Below are 19,937 nucleotides of genomic sequence, written 5' to 3' on the forward strand. Positions count from 1 at the left end.
CACGTGACCGCCAGGAGATGGCGGCGCGGGGGGGGCGGGGCCGACGCTCGCGAGCGCGCGGGGCAGCGGCGACCAATGGGAGGCGGCGGCGGGGGCGGCGCAGGCGCAGTGCGAGCCCGCGGCGACCATAGAGACGAGTCCTCCCGCGGCTCCTCCGCCCGCCAGACCCCGCTTGAAGCGCGGATCCCACCCACAGGGAGGCTCCTCCGCTGGGTCCGCGCGGCCTCTGCCCGCCGTGAACCCCCCTCTGTGGGCGAGCGGCGGAGGAAAAGCGAGGTCCTCCAGGGGGACAGAGCGGCTCCCGCTGAGGGGCGCCGCCATGCCGGCGTGACGTCAGTTCCGGCGGGCGGCGGGCCGGAAGCGAGCGGGCGGCGGCGCGCAGGGCCGGGGCCGCCAGGGCAGGTCCGAGGAGGGGGCCCGAATGACGTCATGCGATGGGCTGTGACGTCACCGGGGGCCGGGGGGGCGCGGGGGGGTCAGGGCGGGGGGGGCCCGAGGGGTTGGGGGCGGCTGGGGGGGGCCCGGGGGCCTGTGGGGGCCGCGGAGCATCACGGGATTGGGGGCTGGGGGGGGATCGCGGGGTTCTGGGGGGGGATTTGGGGGGTCTCGGGGGCCGGGGGGGGGCGGTCGGGGGGTCCTCGGAGCTTCTTGGGGGTCGTGGGAGGTTCGGGGGTGCCCCGGGGGGGGGGGGGGGGGGTGTCAGAGGCCGCAGAGGATCATGGGATTGGGGGGGCCTGATGGGGGTCCGGGGGGGGGGTTGGGGAGCCTTGGGAGGGGTCTGGGGGGTCCTGGGGGGTTTGGGGGGTCCTGATGGGGGTCTTGGGGGCGTTGGGGAGCCCTGGGAGGGGTCTGGGGGGTCCTGGGGGGGTTTGGGGAGCCCTGGGAGGGGTCTGGGGGGTCCTGGGGGGGTTTGGGGAGCCCTGGGAGGGGTCTGAGGGGTCCTGGGAGGGTTTGGGGGGTCCTGATGCGGGTCTTGTGGGGTCCTGGGGGGGGTTCGGGGGGTCCTGATGGGGGTCTTGGGGGGTCTGGGGGGTCCTGGGGGGGTCCAGGGGGTCCTGCAGGACTCGGGTTGGGGGCTCGGGGGGGTCTCGGACTGTTGGGGGGGGGGTCGCGAAGGGGTCGCATTTGGGGGTCCCGGGATGGGGGGGGGGGGTTGGGGTTTTTTGGGGGGTCCCGGGTGTGATTTTGGGGTCCCCCAGGAGGATGGGGGACAGCGATGACGAGTACGACCGGCGGCGCCGGGACAAGTTCCGGAGGGAACGGAGCGACTACGACAGATCCCGGGAGAGGGAGGAGAGAAGGAGGGAGGACTGGAGCGACAGGTGGAACTGGGGGCACTGGGGGGCACTGGGAGGGACTGGGAGGGAGGACTGGAGCGACAGGTGGCACTGGGGGCACTGGGGGGCACTGGGAGGGACTGGGAGGGAGGACTGGAGCGACAGGTGGCACTTGGGGGGCACTGGGAGGGACTGGGAAGGGTTAGAGTTATACTGGGATGCACTGGGAGGGAGGACTGGAGTGATAGGTGGCAGTGGGAGGGACTGGGAAGGGTCAATGTTATACTGGGATGGACTGGGAGGGAGGACTGGGGGCAGAGGGAGGGTTCCAGCCCCTCAGGGGGCTCTCAAGCCCCTCACTGTTCCCATTTTCCCTGTTTTCCCCCCATTTCCAGGGACTGGGAGCGGGGCCGGGGAGCGGCGCAGTCGGGACTGACCCCCCCAAACCCCCTCAAATCCCCCCAAATCCCCCCAAGCCCCCCCAAATGCAGGCCCTGGGGGCAGGGGGGAGGGTTGCAGCCCCCCTGAGCCCCTCATTTTTCCCATTTTCCCTGTTTTTCCCCCGTTTCCAGGGACTGGGAGCGGGGCCGGGAGCGGCGCAGTCGGGACTATCGCGACTACGACCGGACCCGGCGGGAGAGGTTCAGCCCCCCCCGGCACGAGCTGAGCCCCCCCCCAGAAACGGCTCAGGAGGGACTGGTGAGACCCCAAACACCTTCTCTGGGACCCCCAAAAACCCCCCTGGGACCCCAAACCCACCCAAAAATCCACCCTGAGACCCCAAAAACCCCCCTGAGACCCCAAACCCACCCAAAAATCCACCCTGAGACCCCAAAACTTTTCCTGAGACCCCCAAAACCCTCCAAGACCCCAAATATCCCCCCCGAGACCCCTCAGGGATCCCAAAAACCCCCCTGAGACCCCAAACCCACCCAAAACCTCCCCGAGACCCCCCCGCCCCAATGATCCCCTGCAGTGATCCGTGACCCCTGTGACCCCCCCTGACCCCTGTGACCCCTCTAATGACCCCCAATCTGTGTCCCCCCAGGGAGGAGCACGGGTCCGACCCGTACCACAGCGGGTACGAGCTGCCCTACAGCGGGGGGGGGGGCCGGGCCCACCTACGGCCCCCCCCAGAGCCCCTGGGGGCACCCCGACATGTCCCACGTGCTGCAGCACCAGCTGCTGCCCATCCAGGCCAGGTGAGACCCCAAAACCACCCCAAAAACCACCCTGAGCATCCCTGAACACCCCTGAACACCCCTGAACACCCCTGACCCCATAGACCCATCCCCGACCCCATAAACCATCCCAGACCCCAAACCCACCCCGACATGTCCCACGTGCTGCAGCACCAGCTGCTGCCCATCCAGGCCAGGTGAGACCCCAAAACCACCCCAAACACACCCCAAAATCACCCCAAAACCCACCCAAATGATTCCAAACAACCGAATAACCGAATAACGACCCCAAAATCTGTGGGGTGCCCCCCAGGCTGGGCACAATCGCGGAGGTGGAGCTGGGCATGGCCCCCCAACCCCCCAAACTGCCCAATAATGACCCCAAATCCCCCAATAATGACCCCAAACTGCTCTTTATTGATCCTGAACCAACCAATAATGACCCCAAACCCCCCAATATTGACCCAAACCCCCCCCAAACTCTGTGGGGTGCCCCCCAGGCTGGGCACAATCGCGGAGGTGAGCTGGGCATGGCCCCCCAAACCCACCAACAATGACCCCAAACTGCCCCACATTGACCCCAAACTGCCCAATATTGACCCAAACTCTCCAATAACAACCCCAAACCCCCCTCTAATGACCCCAAAATCTGTGGGGTGCCCCCCAGGCTGGGCACCACCGCGGAGGTGGACCTGGGCATGGGCCCCCAACCCCCCAGACCCCCCAATAATGACCCCAAACTGCCCTTTATTGATCCTGAACCAGCCAATAGTGACCCCAAACCCCCCAATAGCGACCCCAAACCCCCCAATATTGATCCCAAACCCCTCAATACCGATCCCAAACCCCCCAATACCGACCCCAAACGCTGTGGGGTGCCCCCCAGGCTGGGCACGATCGCGGAGGTGGAGCTGGGCATGGCCCCCAAGCCCCCAAACTGCCCTTTATTGATCCCAAACCCCCCAATAATGCCCCAAACCCCCCAATATTGATCCAAACCCCTCAACACCGACCCCAAATCCCCCAATACTGACCCCAAAATCTGTGGGGTGCCCCCCAGGCTGGGCACGATCGCGGAGGTGGACCTGGGCATGGCCCCCAACCCATAAATAATGACCCCAAACTGCCCTTTATTGATCCCAAACCACCCAATAACGACCCCAAACCCCCAATAACGACCCCAAACCCCCAATAACGACCCCAAACCCCCCCATACCGACCCCAAACCCCCCCCATACCGACCCCAAACCCCCCTCTAACGACCCCAAACGCTGTGGGGTGCCCCCCAGGCTGGGCACGATCGCGGAGGTGGACCTGGGCATGGCCCCCCCGGTGATGAAGAGCTTCAAGGAGTTCCTGCTGTCCCTGGACGACGCCGTGGACGAGACGGAGGCCGTGAAGCGCTACAACGACTACAAGCTGGACTTCCGGCGCCAGCAGCTCCAGGAGTTCTTCCTGGCACACAAGGACGAGGAGTGGTACGTCCTGGGGGGGGCTGGTCCCGAAAAATGGCATCTCCACCCCAAAAAACCCTCCCTTTGGAGAGAAAAACCCCAAAAAACTCCCCCGAACTTACAGAGAAACCGGCCCGGGAACGGCCTGAAATGGCCCCAAAGGGACCCCAAACCAACCCGAAAGGGCCCAAAACTGAGTCCAAACCATCCCAAAAGGGAGCAAAATGACCCCAAACTGAGTCCAAATGGCCTGAAATGACCCCAAACCCACCTGAAAGGGCCCAAACCGGCCACAAACCGACCCCAAGCCCACCCAAAAGGGCCAAACCTGACCCCAAACACACCTGAAAGGGCCCAAAACCGACCCCAAGCTAATCCAAGAGAGCCCAGAACTGATCCCAAACTGACCCAAAAGAGCCTAAACCGACCTGGAAACGGCCCAAACTGACTCCAAAACTGACCCCAAATGGCCCAAACTGACCCCAAACTGCCCCCAAATGGCCCAAACCGACCCCAAACCGACCCAAACTCCCCCCCACCCCCCTCCCCAAGCCTCGGGGGGGTCCCACCCCACCCCACCCCACCCCACAGCGGGTCCCCATTTTTGGGGGGGGTTCCCGGGAGGGGGGTGGGTGGTAAAACCCCCCCAAAACCCCCCCCATCCCCGCTTTCCCGGGGGGTTTTTGGGGCGGGCTGGGGGGTCTCCGGGGGGGCAGGGGGGGGGTCTGTCCGTCCATCCTAACGCTTCCCTTCTCTCCCAAGCGCCCTCCGGACCCGGGAAGGCCCTGGAAGGCGGCGGGGGGGGGGTCCCGGCCCCCCAGACCCCCGTGTGGGGCAGGCAGGCAGGGCGGGGCCGCGCACAATGCGGCGCTAGAGGCCAGTGCAGGACTCAGCCAGGGACCTTTGTTGTTTTATTTTTGGGGGGGGGTGCCCTCCCCACACCCCCCCCCCCGTTTTTGGGGGCAGGGGGAGGCGGAGTTTTGGGTAAAAAGCGGCCGGTTTTGGGGCCGTTCGGCTCGGGGGGTCCCTTGAGCCCAAAATCCAAACGAGTCGGGGCCTGGACGGCGACGCCGGCGCCAAGCGTATGTATGACCCCCCCTGACCCCCAGACAGCCTGGAAACACCCCAAAATAACCCCAAAAACAGCCCCTGACCCCCCAGACAGACTGGAAACACCCTGAAATACCCCCTGAACCCCCCCAGACAGCCCTGGAACACCCCCTGACCCCCCAGGACAGCCTGGAAACACCCCCTGACCCCCCAGGACAGCCTGGAAACACCCCAAAAACACCCTCTGAACCCCCCAGACAGCCTGGAAACACCCCAAAATACCTCCAGAAACACCCCCTGACCCCCCAGACAGCCTGGAAACACCCTAAAACCAGCCCCTGAACCCCCTGGGACAGCCCTGGAACACCCCCTGACCCCCCCAGGACAGCCTGGAAACACCCCAAAAACACCCCCTGAACCCCTGGGACAGCCCTGGAACACCCCCTGATCCCCTGGGACAGCCTGGAAACACCCCAAAATAACCCCAAACCCACCCCTGACCCCCCCGGGGACACCCTGGGACCTCCCCCCCCCAGGACAGCCCGGAAATGTCGTGGAACACCCCAAAATATCCCCAAAACCACCCCAGAAACACCCCCAGGACAGCCCAGAAACACCCCAGAAACGCCCTGGAAACATCTCCAGGAATGTCCTGGAACACCCCAAAATCCCCCAAAACCATCCTGGAACACCCAAAATCCCCCAAATCCCAGATTTCTGCGGGTTCGGCTCCAAGTCCTCCCCAGACGAGGCCGGGGGGCCCCGTAACTGCCCCCAAATCCCCCAAATCTCCCCCCAAATCCCCAATTTCCCCCAGGTTCCGCTCCAAGTACCACCCCGGCGAGGCGGGGGGGGCCCCATAACTGCCCCCCAAACCCCCATAACTGCCCCCAAATCCCACTGGAACCCCCCCAAATCCCCCCCAAACCCCTATTTCTGGCAGGTTCCGCTCCAAGTACCACCCCGACGAGGCGGGGGGGTCCCATAGCTACCCCCAAATCCCGCTGGAACCCCCCAAATCCCTGATTTTGCCCCAGGTTCCGCTCCAGGTACCACCCCGACGAGGCCAGGGGGTCCCATAACTGCCCCCCAATCCCCCATAACTGCCCCCCAATGCCCCCCAAACCCCTATTTCTGGCAGGTTCCGCTCCAAGTACCACCCCGACGAGGCGGGGGGGTCCCATACCTGCCCCCAATCCCCCATAACTGCCCCCCAATCCCCCATAACTGCCCCCCAATGCCCCCCAAACCCCTATTTTTCCCCAGGTTCCGCTCCAGGTACCACCCCGACGAGGCTGGGGGGTCCCATAACTGCCCCCCAATCCCCCATAACTGCCCCCAAATCCCCCAAAACTGCCCCCCAATGCCCCCCAAACCCCTATTTCTGTCAGGTTCCGCCCCAAGTACCACCCCGACGAGGCGGGGGGGTCCCAGATCCCCCATAACTGCCCCCAATCCCCCATAACTGCCCCCCAATGCCCCCCAAACCCCTAATTTCCCCCAGGTTCCGCTCCAAGTACCACCCCGACGAGGCGGGCCGGCGCCGGCAGGAGGCCCAGGCCGCGCTGAGGAACCGGCTGGGGGTGTTCCTGTACCTGTCCGAGCAGGGCTGGCTCGACAACCTCCTGCTCGACATCGACCGCGCCCCGCAGATCGTCAAGACCCTCGACGCGGGTGCGGGACCCAAAAACACCCCAAAAACCACCAAAAACCACCCAAAAAACACCCCAAAACACCCCAAAACGGGCTCGGGAGGGGGTGGGAACGGGCAGGGCCCTCCCCGGGACCCCAGAATTGTCTTTGAGGTCCCCAAAACGGCTTCTGAGATCCCAAAACCTTCCCCAGGACCCCAAAACCCCAAAAGGTGCTTGGGGGGAGGGTGGGAAAGGGCAGGGCCCTCCCCGGGACCTCAAAACCCTCCTTGGGACCCTAAAATCATCCCCAGGACCCCAAAACCCTCCCTGAGATCCCAAAAACCCTCCCTGAGACCCAAAAATCATCCCTGAGATCCCAAAACCTTCAATGAGGCCCAAAAACCCTCCCTGAGACCCAAAAATCATCCCTGAGACCCCCAAACCATCCCTGAGGCCCCCAAACAGCTCCTGAGATCCCAAAACCCTCCTTGGGACCCCAAAACCTTCCCTGAGGCCCCAAACAACTCCTGAGATCCCAAACCCCTCCTTGGGACCCCAAAACCTTCCCTGAGGCCCCAAAACCTTCCCCAGGACCCCAGAACTGTGGGATTGAGCTGGAGGGGCTCAGACACTCCTGCCCCATTTCTGGGGGGGCTTTAACCCATTTTGGGGCTGGTTTACCCCCTTTTGGGGCTGTTTTGCCCCATTTTGGTGCATTTTTACCCATTTTTGTGCATTTTAACCAATTCCGGCCGTTTTCCCCCCCAAACCCCCAGCGGTGATCAAGATGGAGGGGGGCACGGAGCACGACCTGCGCATCCTGGAGCAGGAGGAGGAGGAGGAAAGGGCCGACAAGGCCGAGGGGGGGCCCCAAGAAGGAGGAGCCGCGGCCGCCGGAGCCCCCCGGGAAGGGCCCCCCCGAGGGCGACGACCCCAAAAAGGTCTGGAGGGGTTTGGGGGCCTTTTTTGGGGCCCCTTTGTGGGATTTCGTGTCTTTGGGGGATTTGGGGTCCCTTTGGGGTGTTTGGGTCCCTTTTGGGGGATTTTGGGGTATTTGGGGTCCCTTTGTTGTATTTTGGGTGCCTTTTGGGTCTCCTGGGGGTATTTGGGTGCCTTTGGGGTCCCTTTGTTGTATTTGGGGTCCCTTTGGTGTTTTTGGGGTCCCTCTGGGGTCCCTTTGGGGTATTTGGGGTCCCTTTGGTGTTTTTGGGGTCTCTTTGGTGGTTTTGGGGTCCCTTTGGGGTATTTGGGGTCCCTTTGGTGTTTTTGGGGTCCCTTTGTTGTATTTGGGGTCCCTTTGGGGTATTTGGGCCCCTTTGGTGTTTTTGGGGTCTCTTTGGTGTCCCTTCCCCCCCCTTTGTGACCCCCCTTGTCCCCCCCAGGCTGAGGAGGCGGAGCCAGGGGCGGAGCCAGCCCCGGGGGCGGGGCCTGAGGAGGAGGAGGAGGGGCCTGAGAAGAGGCCGAAGGAGGAGGAGGCGGAGAAGGAGGGGCCCAAGGTGGGGGGACACGCCCCCTGACCCCAAAACCACGCCCACTGACCACAACCACGCCTGCCAACCAAAACCACGCCCACTGCCTGACAAACCACACCCCTGGACCCTAAGCCACGCCCACTGCACCCCACCCCACCCCTATTGACACCAAACCACGCCCCTCCATCCAGAGCCACACCCCCAGCCCAGAGCCACGCCCACTGACATGAAACCACGCCCCCAGCCACAGAGCCACACCCCCTGACAGAGCCACGCCTCTGTCACCAAGCCACGCCCCCGGGCCACACCCCTGTCACTAAACCACACCCCTTGACCCAGAACCACGCCCAATGCTGGCAAACCACACCCCCAACTCCTGAGCCACACCCCCTGACACCAAACCACACCCCCTTGGCCCTGAGACACACCTCCTGTCCCTAAACCACGCCCCCTTCCCCTGAGCCACGCCCTGTGACCCCAAACCACGCCCCTCGGCCTGCAAACCCCTCCCCTTTGTTTCCAAGCCCCGCCCTCTCTCCTCCACCCCGCCCCTTTCCTCCAGAGCCCCTCCCCTTGCTCCTCACGCCCCTCCCCCTGTTCCCCAAGCCCCTCCCCTTCACCCCCAAGCCCCGCCCCCTCTCACTTGGCGCCCCCCGCAGGCTCGGCCGCGCCAGCGGAGCCGGGACAGCGACAGTGACAGTGACAGCGAGGGGGGGGCACGGAGACCCCCCAAAAATGAGGGTAGGGGGGGAATGGGGGGTCATGGGGGTCATTGGGGGGGTCATTGGGGTCATGGGGGGGTCATTGGGGGGGTCATTGGGGTCACTGGGGGGGTCAGGGACAGCGACAGTGACAGTGACAGCGAGGGGGGGGCACAGAGACCCCCCAAAAATGAGGGTAGGGGGGGAGTGGGGGGTCATGGGGGTCATTGGGGTCATTGCGGGGGTCATTAGGGGGGTCATTGGGGTCACTGGGGGGGTCAGGGACAGTGACAGTGACAGCGAGGGGGGGGCACAGAGACCCCCCAAAAATGAGGGTAGGGGGGGAATGGGGGGTCATGGGGGGTCAGGAGGGTTTGGGGGGGTTTGGGGGGGGTTAGGGGGGGTTTGGGGGGGGTCAGGAGGGTTTGGGCGGGGTTAGGGGGGGTTTGGGGGGATCAGGAGGGTTTGGGGGGATTAGGGGGGGCTTGGGGGGGGTCAGGAGGGTTTGGGGGGATCAGGAGGGTTTGGGGTCTCCAGGGTGGTCTGGGGGGGCTCCAAAGGTTCCCGTTGGATTTTGGGGGGTCCTCACCCCCCCCCTTTTCCCTCCCCCCCCCAGAGGAGCCCAAGGAGGACAAGGGGGGGGGTCGGGAGGACGAGGCCGACGCCGGGACCCCCAACAACCCCCCCCAGAAGGCCAAGGAGGGGCCCGGGGGGGGCCCCCAGGGGGGGTCCCAGGAGCCCAAACCTCGACCCCTGCACAAAACCTGCTCCCTGTTCATGAGGAACATCGCCCCAAACATCAGCCAGGCCGAGATCGTGGCGGTGAGGGGGGAATGGGGGTCCTGGGGGGGTCTGGGGGGGCTCGGGGGGGCTCAGGGACCCCAAAACCCCCCCAAAATACCTCTCAGAACCCCCCAAACCCACCCCAAACCCCCCTGTTCCTGAGGAACATCGCCCCAAACATCTCCCAGGCCGAGATCGTGGCGGTGAGGGGGGTTTGGGGGTCCTGGGGGGGTCTGGGAGGGCTCAGGGACCCCAAAAACCTCAAAAAATACTCCTCAAACCCCCCTGTTCCTGAGGAACATCGCCCCAAACATCTCCCAGGCCGAGATCGTGGCGGTGAGGGGGCAATGGGGGATCTTTGGGGGGTCTCTGGGGGTCTGGGGGGGGTCCTGGGGGTCTGAGGGACCCTTCAGGCCCCCCCAAATGCCCCCCCTGTGCCCCCCCAGCTCTGCAAACGCTACCCCGGGTTCATGAGGGTCGCCCTGTCCGAGCCCCAGCCCGAGAGGAGGTGGGTCCGGGGGGCTGGGGGGAATTTGGGGGGGCCTGGGGGGGTTATTTTGGGTTCTGGAAGGGTTATTTTGGGTCCTGGGGGGAATTTGGGGGTTCCTGGGGGGATCTGGAGGGGATATTTGGGGTCTGGGGGGGTTGGGGGTTCCTGGGGAGGGTCAGGGAGGATATTTGGGGTCCCTGGGGGTGTTTTTGGGGGTGTTTTGGGGTTATTTTGGGGGGTTTTTGGGGTTATTTTGGGGTGTTCTGGGGTTATTTTGGGGTTATTTTGGGGTGTTCTGGGGTTATTTTGGGGTATTTTGGGGTGTTTTGGGGTCTCAGAGCCCGCCCGTTTCCCCCCAGGTTTTTCCGCCGGGGGTGTTTCTGGGGGGATTTTGGGGTTATTTTGGGGTATTTTGGGGTTGTTTTGGGGTCTCAGAACCCGTTTCCCCCAGGTTTTTCCACTGGGGGTATTTTGGGGTTATTTTGGGGTGTTCTGGGGTTATTTTGGGGCGTTCTGGGGTTATTTGGGGTCTCAGAGCCCGTTTCCCCCCAGGTTTTTCCTCTGGGGGTGTTTTTGGGGTTATTTTGGGGTTATTTTGGGGTATTTTGGGGTTATTTTGGGGTGTTTTTGGGGCATTCTGGGGTTATTTTGGGGTCTCAGGGCTGTTCCCTGCAGGTTTTTCCGCCAGGGGTGTTTTGGGGTTATTTTGGGGTATTTTGGGGTTATTTTGGGGTCTCAGAACCTGTTTCCCCCCAGGTTTTTCCACTGGGGGTATTTTGGGGTTATTTTGGGGTGTTCTGGGGTGTTTTGGGGTCTCAGAGCCCGTTTCCCCCCAGGTTTTTCCGCCGGGGTTGGGTGACCTTCGACCGCAGCGTGAACATCAAAGAGATCTGCTGGAGCCTGCAGAACATTCGGGTAGGGGCTGGCACGGGGCTTTGGGGGGATTTGGGGTTGTTTGGGGTTATTTGGGGTTGTTTTGGGGTCATAACCTCCCAGATTTCCTCCCCCAGCTCCGGGAGTGTGAGTTATCCCCAGGAGGGTCCGGAATGTCTCTGGGATCACCCAGCACCGGGGCTGGGTTTGGGGCTGGATTTGGGGTTATTTTGGGGTTATTTAGGGTTAGTTTTGTCTCTCCAGCTCCGGGAGTGTGAGTTATCCCCAGGAGTGAACCGGGACCTGACCAGGAGGGTCCGGAATGTCTCTGGGATCACCCAGCACCGGGGCTGGGTTTGGGGCTGGATTTGGGGTTATTTTGGGGTTATTTAGGGTTAGTTTTGTCTCTCCAGCTCCGGGAGTGTGAGTTATCCCCAGGAGTGAACCGGGACCTGACCAGGAGGGTCCGGAATGTCTCTGGGATCACCCAGCACCGCCCCATCGTGCGCCACGACATCAAACTGGCCGCCCGGCTCGTGCAGGCTCTGGACGCCCGGGCCCGGCTCTGGAGCCCCCCCGGGACCGGGGACCCCTCCCAGGAGACCCCCCCGGGAGAGGGGGGCGAAGGGGGGGACGGGGGGGACGGGAACAACCCCCCCCCGGCCGAGGCGGGGGTGAGAAACGGGGGAAAAGGGGGGAAATGGGGAGAAAAGGGGAAATGGGGGAAGATTTGGGGGGAAATGGGGGCCCTGGGGGGTCATTGGGGTTCTCTTGGGGTCACTGAGGGGGCAGAACCCTGAGCTGAGGGACATCCCTCATTACCTGAAGGAAAGGGTGTCCCCCAATGTCCCCTGTGACCCCCCAGTGTCTCCTCAGTGTCCCCAAATGTCCCCAAATGTCCCCCCAGACCCAGAACCCCGTCCTGAGGCACATCCCTGTTACCTGAGAGGTGTCCCCAAATGTCCCCAATGTCCCCTCTGATGTCCCCAATGTCCCCCCTGTCCCCCCAGACCCAGAACCCCGTGCTGAGGCACATCCCTGTTACCTGAGCGAGGGGGTGTCCCCAAATGTCCCCAATGTGTCCCCCCCTGTCCCCCCAGACCCAGAACCCTGTCCTGAGGCACATCACCGACTACCTGATCGAGGAGGTCTCTGCTGAGGAGGAGGAGCTGCTGGGGCAGGGGCAGGGGCAGGGCCAGGGCCAGGGGCAGGGCCAGGGGGGGGCCACCAACCCCCCCGAGGACGGGGCCCGGGAGAGCAACCCCGCCGAGGTCACCGTGGAGAGGGACGAGAAGCTGCTCAAGGTGAGACCCCCCTGTCACCCCTGACCCCCCCTGAGACCCCCCTGTCACCCCTGACCCCCCCCTGTAACCCCTGACCCCCCCGTGTCACCCCTGACCCCCCAACCCCGCCGAGGTCACCGTGGAGAGGGACGAGAAGCTGCTCAAGGTGAGACCCCCCCAGGGACCCCAAACCCCCCCTGAGACCCCCCTGTGTCACCCCTGACCCCCCTGAGTCACCTCTGACCCCCCCTGTGTCACCTCTAACCCCCCTGTGACCTCCCTGTGACCCCCCTGTGACCCCCCATGACCCCTGAGACCCCCCAGAATGTCCCTGTGCCCCCCAAATGTCCCTGTGCCCCCCAAATGTCCCTGTGCCCCCCAGGTGCTGGACAAGCTGCTGCTGTACCTGCGGATCCTCCCCTGTCCCTGTCACAGCCCTGAGCCCTGGGACCCCCCTGTGACCCCCAAAATGTCCCTGTGACCCCCTGTGACCCCCAAAATGTCCCTGTGCCCCCCCAAATGTCCCTGCCCCCCCCAGGTGCTGGACAAGCTGCTGCTGTACCTGCGGATCCTCCCCTGTCCCTGTCACAGCCCTGAGCCCTGGGACCCCCCTGGGACCCCCATAATGTCCCTGTGACCCCCTGTGACCCCCCAGAATGTCCCTGTGACCCCCAAAATGTCCCTGTGCCCCCCAGGTGCTGGACAAGCTGCTGCTGTACCTGCGGATCCTCCCCTGTCCCTGTCACAGCCCTGAGCCCTGGGACCCCCCTGGGACCCCCATAATGTCCCTGTGACCCCCTGTGACCCCCCAGAATGTCCCTGTGACCCCCAAAATGTCCCTGTGCCCCCCAGGTGCTGGACAAGCTGCTGCTGTACCTGCGGATCGTGCACTCGGTGGATTATTACAACACCTCCGAGTACCCCAACGAGGACGAGATGCCCAATCGCTGCGGGATCATCCACGTCAGGGGGCCCCTGCCCCCCAACAGGGTCTCACACGGGGAGGGTGGGTCTGAAAACCCCAAAAACACCCCCAGAAACCCAAAAAACCCACCCCAAAACCCCAAAAACCCCCAAAACCCCAAAAACCCTCCCGGGATATCCCAAACCCCCCAGTCCCTGCGGGATCATCCACGTCAGGGGGCCCCTGCCCCCCAACAGGGTCTCACACGGGGAGGGTGGGTCTGAAAACCCCAAAAAACACCCCCAGAAACCCCCAAACCCCCCGAAAAAAACACCCCAAAACCCACCCAAAAAACAACCCCCAAAAAAAACCAACCCCCAGAACACCCCACCCAGAACACCCCAAACCTCCCTGGGGGCCCCCAGAACCCCTCCTGGCAGGTCCCAGTGATCCCGTTATCCCATATTCCCAGTTCTGGAGTGGCAGAGGGGGTTTGAGGCCCGGCTGTCAGTGATCCCAGTGATCCCAGTGATCCCATTATTCCCATTATCCCATATTTCCAGTGTTGGAGTGGCAGAGGGGGTTTGAGGCCCGTCTGTCCCCCCTCCTGGCGGGTTCCAGTGATCCCAGTGATCCCATTATTCCCATTATCCCCAGTGTTGGAGTGGCAGAGGGGGTTTGAGGCCCGGCTGTCAGTGATCCCAGTGATCCATTATCCCATATTTCCAGTTCTGGAATGGCAGAGGGGGTTCGAGGCCCGGCTGTCAGTGATCCCAGTGATCCCAGTGATCCCATTATCCCACTATCCCCAGTTCTGGAGTGGCAGAGGGGGGTTCGAGGCCCGACTGTCAGTGATCCCAGTGATCCCATTATCCCCATTATTCCCATTATCCCCAGTGTTGGAGTGGCAGAGGGGGTTCGAGGCCCGTCTGTCCCCCCTCCTGGCGGGGTCCCAGTGATCCCAGTGATCCCATTATCCCCATTATCCCATATTTCCAGTTCTGGAGTGGCAAAGGGGGTTCGAGGCCCGGCTCTCCCCCCTCCTGGCGGGTCCCAGTGATCCCAGTGATCCCATTATCCCCATTATTCCCACTATCCCCAGTTCTGGAGTGGCAGAGGGGGTTCGAGGCCCGGCTCTCCCCCCTCCTGGCGGGTCCCGGGGCCGTCCCCGAGGAGGAGGCCCAGAGGTTGGGCCGGAAGGACCCCGAGCAGGAGCTGGAGAAGTTCGTCAGCGCCAACACCCAGGAGCTGGGCAAGGACAAGTGGCTGTGCCCCCTCAGCGGGAAGAAGTTCAAGGTGCGGGGGATTTGGGGGATTTTGGGGTCATTTGGGGTGGTTTGGGGTCACTGGGGCACAGCCCAGGTCACACCCAGGAGCTGGGCAAGGACAAGTGGCTGTGCCCCCTCAGCGGGAAGAAGTTCAAGGTGCGGGGGATTTGGGGGATTTTGGGGTCATTTGGGGTCATTTGGGGTGGTTTGGGGTCACTGGGCACAGCCCAGGTCACAGCCAGGAGCTGGGCAAGGACAAGTGGCTGTGCCCCCTCAGCGGCAAGAAATTCAAGGTACGGGGAATTTGGGGGGGATTTGGGGTCATTTGGGGTTATGTGGGACAGGCCAGGGGTCATTTGGGGTCACACTTGGGGACACGGGGCTGTGCCCCCTCAGCAGGGAGGAGTTCAAGGTATGGGGGGATTTGGGGGCTTTTGGGGGTCACATCCCAAGGTCACACCCAAAGATGTCTGGGACACCCCTGATGTCCCCAATGGGGTCCCCATTGTCCCTTTGGGGTCCCCAATGTCTGTGATGTCCCTTTAGGGCCCCGAGTTCGTGAGGAAGCACATCTTCAACAGGCACTGGGACAAGTGGGGCTGTGCTGTCCCTGTGGGGTCTCTGATGTCCCTGTGGTGTCCCCAATGTCCCTTTGGGGTCTCTGATGTCCCCCCTGTCCCTTTGGGGTCCCTTTAGGGCCCCGAGTTCGTCAGGAAGCACATCTTCAACAAGCACTCGGACAAGATGGGGCTGTGCTGTCCCCAGTGATGTCCCCCAATGTCCCCAATGATGTCCCCATTGTCCCTTTAGGGCCCCGAGTTCGTGAGGAAGCACATCTTCAACAAGCACTCGGACAAGATGGGGGCCGTCAGGAAGGAGGTTTTGTTCTTCAACAACTTCCTGATGGACCCGAAGCGCCCGGCCCTGCCCGAGGGCAAAGGGGGGCCCCCCCCCGGGACCCAACGCAGGTCAGGGACCCCAAAAACACCCCAAAATTCCCCCTGGGACCCCAAGAACCTCCCTGGGACTCCCTTATGACCCCACAACCCCCCCCCATGGGACCCCCAGCTCACCCTCCCGGGGTTGGAGGCCCCCCCAGACCCCCCCCAGGGTCCCTTCGCCCCCCCCCAAGGGGGCAGTGAGACCCCTTAACCCCTCCCTAAACCCCCCCAAACCCCCCACCCCCCCCAGCCCCCCCTAACCCCCCCTGTGCCCCCAGGTCTGGCCCCGGGGGGGGCTCCCGTACCCCCCCCAGACCCCGCAGGGGTTGATGCCCTACGGGCAACCCCGGCCCCCCATGCTGGGCTACGGAGGTAGGGGGGGCCGGGGGGAGATTTGGGGGGTCCTGGGGGGGGCCTGGGGGGTTTGAGGGTCCAGGGGGGGTGCGTTTGGGGGGTCTGGGGGGGGGGTCCTGGGGGGCTGGGGGGAAGCCCATGGAGGGTTTGGGGTCCGAGGGGGGTTTTGGGGGGTCTGGGGAGTTTGAGGGTCCAGGGGGGGGCGTTTGGGGGGTTTTGGGGGTCCGGGGAGGCTCATGGGGAGGATTGGTTTCTGGGGGGGGTCTGGGGGGGTGATGGGGGTCTGTGGGGGGGGCGTTTGGGGGGTCTGGGGGGGGTTTTGGGGTCATGGGGGGGCTCATGGGGAGGATTTGGGGCCTTGGGAGGGTGTTGGGGGCTGTTTTGGGAATCTCTGGATTTTGGGGAGTGGGGGGGCCGGGGGGGGGGGTCCTGCTGCTCCCGGGGGGGTTTTGGGGTGTCCCTGGACCCCCCCCTGACCCCCCCTTTGCCCCCCCAGGCTCCCACCCCTACCCCCCCGGGCCCTACGGGGGCCGCGGCAGCTACGACACCTTCCGGGGGCAGGGGGGGGCCGGGGGGGGGGTACCTGAACAAACCCGCTCCAGGTGAGGGGGGAAACACCCCAAAAATGGGGGGGGGAGACCCCAAAAATGGGGCTGGGGGGGCAGGGGGGGGGGTACCTGAACAAACCCCGCTCCAGGTGAGGGGGGGGGGCCCAAAAATGGGGGGGGGAGACCCCAAAAATGGGGCTGGGGGGGGGGTACCTGAACAAACCCCGCTCCAGGTGAGGGGGGGGCCCAAAAATGGGGGGGGGAGACCCCAAAAATGGGGCTGGGGGGGCAGGGGGGGTACCTGAACAAACCCCGCTCCAGGTGAGGGGGGGGCCCAAAAATGGGGGAAACACCCCAAAAATGGGGGGGGGAGACCCCAAAAATGTGGGAGGGAGACCTCAAAAATGAGGGAGAAGAGACCCCAAAATACGGGAAGGGAGGGATTGGGGGGGGGAGTTTGGGGGGGTTACTTTGGGTTTTTGGGGGTCTCAACCCCCCCGACCCCCCTGTGCCCCCCAGGATGGTGCAGGGGGGATTTTGAGGTCAGGGACAGTGATTTTGGGATTGGGGGGGGTCAGTTCAGGTCAGGGATGTTTGGGGGGGGTCACTGTGGGTTTTTGGGGGGTCACTGTGGGTTTTTTGGGGGTCTCAGCCCCCCCTGACCCCCCCGTGCCCCCCAGGATGGTGCGGGGGGACCCTCGGGCCATCGTCGAGTACCGGGACCTGGACGCCCCCGAGGACGTGGATTTCTTCTGAGCCCCCCCCGGGACCCCCAAAACCCCCCCCAAATGCCCCCCCCGCGCACCCCCCGCCCCCCCAGACCCCCTTTTGATACACCCCGACCCCTCCCCCCGTTTGTACGACCCCCAAAAAACCCCCAATAAAGACCCCCCGGGGAACAACAACTGACCCGCCAATGGGGGGGGTTTTGGGGGGTCCGGGGGGGGGCTTTGGGGTGGGGGAGGGGCCTGGGGGTGTTTTTTGGGGGTCGCTGATTCCCCCCCCCCCTTCAGGAACTCCGACCCCTTTCCAATGACGTCACAGGGGGCGGGGGCCACAACTCGATCGTTTATTGGCTCGTGGTTTCTTTTTTCGGAATATTAAAAAGCGACCAATCAGCGGCCGCGTTCGGCGGGTCCGGCCGCGCCGATTGGCTGCCCGCCCGGCCAATGGGGGAGGCGGCGCGAACGCCATTGGCTGTCGCCCAGCAACGGCCGCGACGTCACGGCGGAGGGCGGGGCCTCCTTGCGGCCAATCAGCGGCCAGAGCGCGCGCTCCCATTGGCTGCGGCTGGACCAATGGGGGGGAAGGGCTGGGAGGCTCCGCCCCTTCTTAAAGGGGCAACGGGCGGGGGGGTCCAGGAGTCCCAGTAAATCCCAGTTCGCCCCAGAGACCCCTCCCAGTTTGTCCCAGTCCATCCCAGTCCCCCCCAGGTGATCCCAGTCACCCCTCCCAGTGCTCCCAGTCCTCCACCCACCCCCCTCCCAGTTTGTCACAGTCCCTCCCAGTGCTCCCAGTGCCCCTCCAGGTCATCCCAGTGCCCCCCAATCCCCTCCCAGTCCCTCCCAGTGCCCCCCAATCCCCTCCCAGTCCATCCCAGTCCCCCCCATTGGATTTTGAGGCCCCCTTGGGGTCAGATTTCGGGGTTATTTGGGGGGGGTCCCTACAGGGCCAAGACCTCCCAGCCCAGGATGAATTTGGGGTGATTTTGGGGCTGTTTGGGGTGATTTTGGGGCTCTGTGGGGTGATTTTGGGGGTGATTTTGGGGCTCTGTGGGGTGATTTTGGGGTCCCTAGAAGGCCATGGCCACCCAGCCCAGGATGAGCAGCGACCCCCCCCACGGGGGCCCCCCGGTTGAGTTTGGGGTCCCCGGTGAGGCCGTGGAAGTAGAAGGGGCCACAGAAGAGCCCCAGACCCGCCAGCAGCAGGGACCCGGCCTGGGGGGCACAAACAACAGGGGGGGAGTTTGGGGGGGCTCAGGGAGGGGTTTGGGGGTCCCTGGGGGGGGTTGGGGAGGTCTTGGGGGGTTTGGGGGGGGGAAATAGGGGGATTTGGGGGGGGGGGTCTTGGGTGGGATTGGGGGTTCTTGGGGGGGTTGGGGGGTACTGGGAGGGGTTTGGGGGGTCTTGGATGGGTTTGGAGGGAAATAGGGGGGGTTTGGGGGGGAGCTTGGGGGTCCCTGGGTGGTAAATAGGGGGCTTTGGGAGGGGGGTAAATAGGGGTCTTGGGGGTCCCTGGGAGGGGTTGGGGGGGGTAAATAGGGGGGTTTGGGGGTCCCTGGGGGGGAAATGGGGGGGGTTTGGGGGGTACTGACAGATGTTTGGGGGGGTCATGGAGGGGTCTGGGGGGCAAATGGGGGGGCTTTGGGGGGAAATAGGGGGGGTTGGGGGGTCCTGGGAGGGGTTTGGGGGGTCCTGGAGTGGGAAATGGGAAGGTTTGGGGGGGTCTTGGGGATCCTGGGGGTGTGCAAAGGGAGGGACTGAGGGGGGGATTTTGGGGGGGGGTGTCACCAGGTGGGGGTGTCGGCAGTGGGGGGGGATTTTGGGGTTATTTTAGGGACATTTTGGGTTATTTTGGGGAGATCTCACCAGGTTGGGGGTGTCGGTTGTGTGGGGTTTTTTTGTGGGGTATTTTGGGGATATTTTGGGGTTATTTTAGGGTATTTTGGGGGGGGTCTCACCAGGTGGGGGTGTCGGCAGTGGGGGGTCGCCAGAAGGGCCAAACTGTGCAGGAGGTGGGAACCGGTTGGCGGTTTCGTAGAGCTGGGGGGGGGAAGGGGGGGTCAGAGGAGGGGTCTGGGGTCCTCTGGGGGGAATTTGAGGGGGGCAAAAAATCCCAAGGATTATTTTGGGGGGTCCCAAGGTGGTTTTTGGGGGGTGCCTGGGGGGGGGTTGAGGGTCTCTGGGGGTCCCAGGGGTTATGGGGGGGACCCGAGGAGGTCTCGGGGGGGGTGTTTTGGGGTCTGGGGAGGTCCTGGGTGGGTTTGGGGAGAGTTTTTGGAGGTTCCAGGGGCGGATTTGGGGGGGATCACGGTTTTTTTTGGGGGGGGGGGGGTTGTAGGTGCCAGGAGGTTTTTTAGGGGGGTCCCGGGAGGGTTCTGGGGGTCCCAGATATTTTTGGGGGGTGTTTTTTGGGGGTCCCGGGGGTGTTTTGGAGGGTCCCAGCGGGGTTTTCGGGGGGCTGGGACCCCCCCCAACGTCACCTCTTTCTGATACTCGTCGCGGTCGCTGCGGGCGCAGCCCTGGGGAGGAAGGGGGGGTCACTGGGGGGCTCCAGGGACCCCCCCCAGGGGAGCGAAGACTCCCAGGACCCCTTCGAGACCCCCCCGGACCCTCAGAACTCCCCAGGTCACTCAGAGACCCCCCCAAAGACCCCCAAACCCCTCCGAGACCCCTCAGTGCCCTCCCCCGGACCCCCCCCCCCCGACCCCGCTCGGGCCCCCCCCTTTAACCAACGACCCCCCGGACCCCCCGAGCCCCCCCCGGCCGCACCGTGCGCCCCGTAGGCCGCCCCCGCCATGGCGGCAGCGCCGCTGAGCGCCCCGAGCCGCCCCCAGGCCGCCGCCATCGCCGCCCTGCCCTTCGCTTCCGGCTCCGCTTCCGCTTCCGGCGACGCTTCCGCTTCCGCCCCGGCGCCGCCGCTTCTCATTGGTCAGAGGCGACGTCGATCAAAGGGGCGGGCGGACCAATGGGAGAGCGAGGAGAAGGTCCCGCCTCCCGGCGGG

The 19,937-nt window shown here is 64.3% G+C and overlaps 2 protein-coding genes across 2 annotated transcripts; one reads left to right on the top strand and one right to left on the bottom strand.

Moving 5' to 3' along the window:
* The first annotated feature begins 106 nt into the window (after nt 1–106).
* Nucleotides 107–17,088, top strand: SRRT (serrate, RNA effector molecule). The gene is given in 22 exon segments (XM_051776764.1): nt 107–402; nt 1,200–1,322; nt 1,850–1,946; nt 1,948–1,976; nt 2,326–2,377; nt 2,379–2,479; nt 3,748–3,936; nt 6,467–6,636; nt 7,373–7,575; nt 7,979–8,092; nt 8,728–8,809; nt 9,386–9,591; nt 9,999–10,060; nt 10,879–10,957; nt 11,329–11,589; nt 12,016–12,219; nt 13,051–13,204; nt 14,205–14,398; nt 15,181–15,346; nt 15,597–15,683; nt 16,162–16,267; nt 16,894–17,088. Coding segments are annotated over 21 exon segments (2,751 nt in total). The 5' UTR covers nt 107–402; nt 1,200–1,203; the 3' UTR covers nt 16,970–17,088.
* Nucleotides 17,089–17,263: 175 nt separating this feature from the next.
* TMEM256 (transmembrane protein 256) lies at nt 17,264–19,931 on the bottom strand. The gene is given in 6 exon segments (XM_051776765.1): nt 17,264–18,041; nt 18,043–18,150; nt 18,894–18,950; nt 18,952–18,975; nt 19,416–19,454; nt 19,700–19,931. Coding segments are annotated over 6 exon segments (426 nt in total). The 5' UTR covers nt 19,862–19,931; the 3' UTR covers nt 17,264–18,005.
* Between the last annotated feature and the right edge of the window lie 6 nt (nt 19,932–19,937).

Source organism: Manacus candei, unplaced genomic scaffold (assembly GCF_025592945.1).
Source record: "Manacus candei isolate 608988 ecotype Guabito, Panama unplaced genomic scaffold, ASM2559294v1 h1tg000622l, whole genome shotgun sequence".
NCBI lineage: Eukaryota > Metazoa > Chordata > Aves > Passeriformes > Pipridae > Manacus > Manacus candei.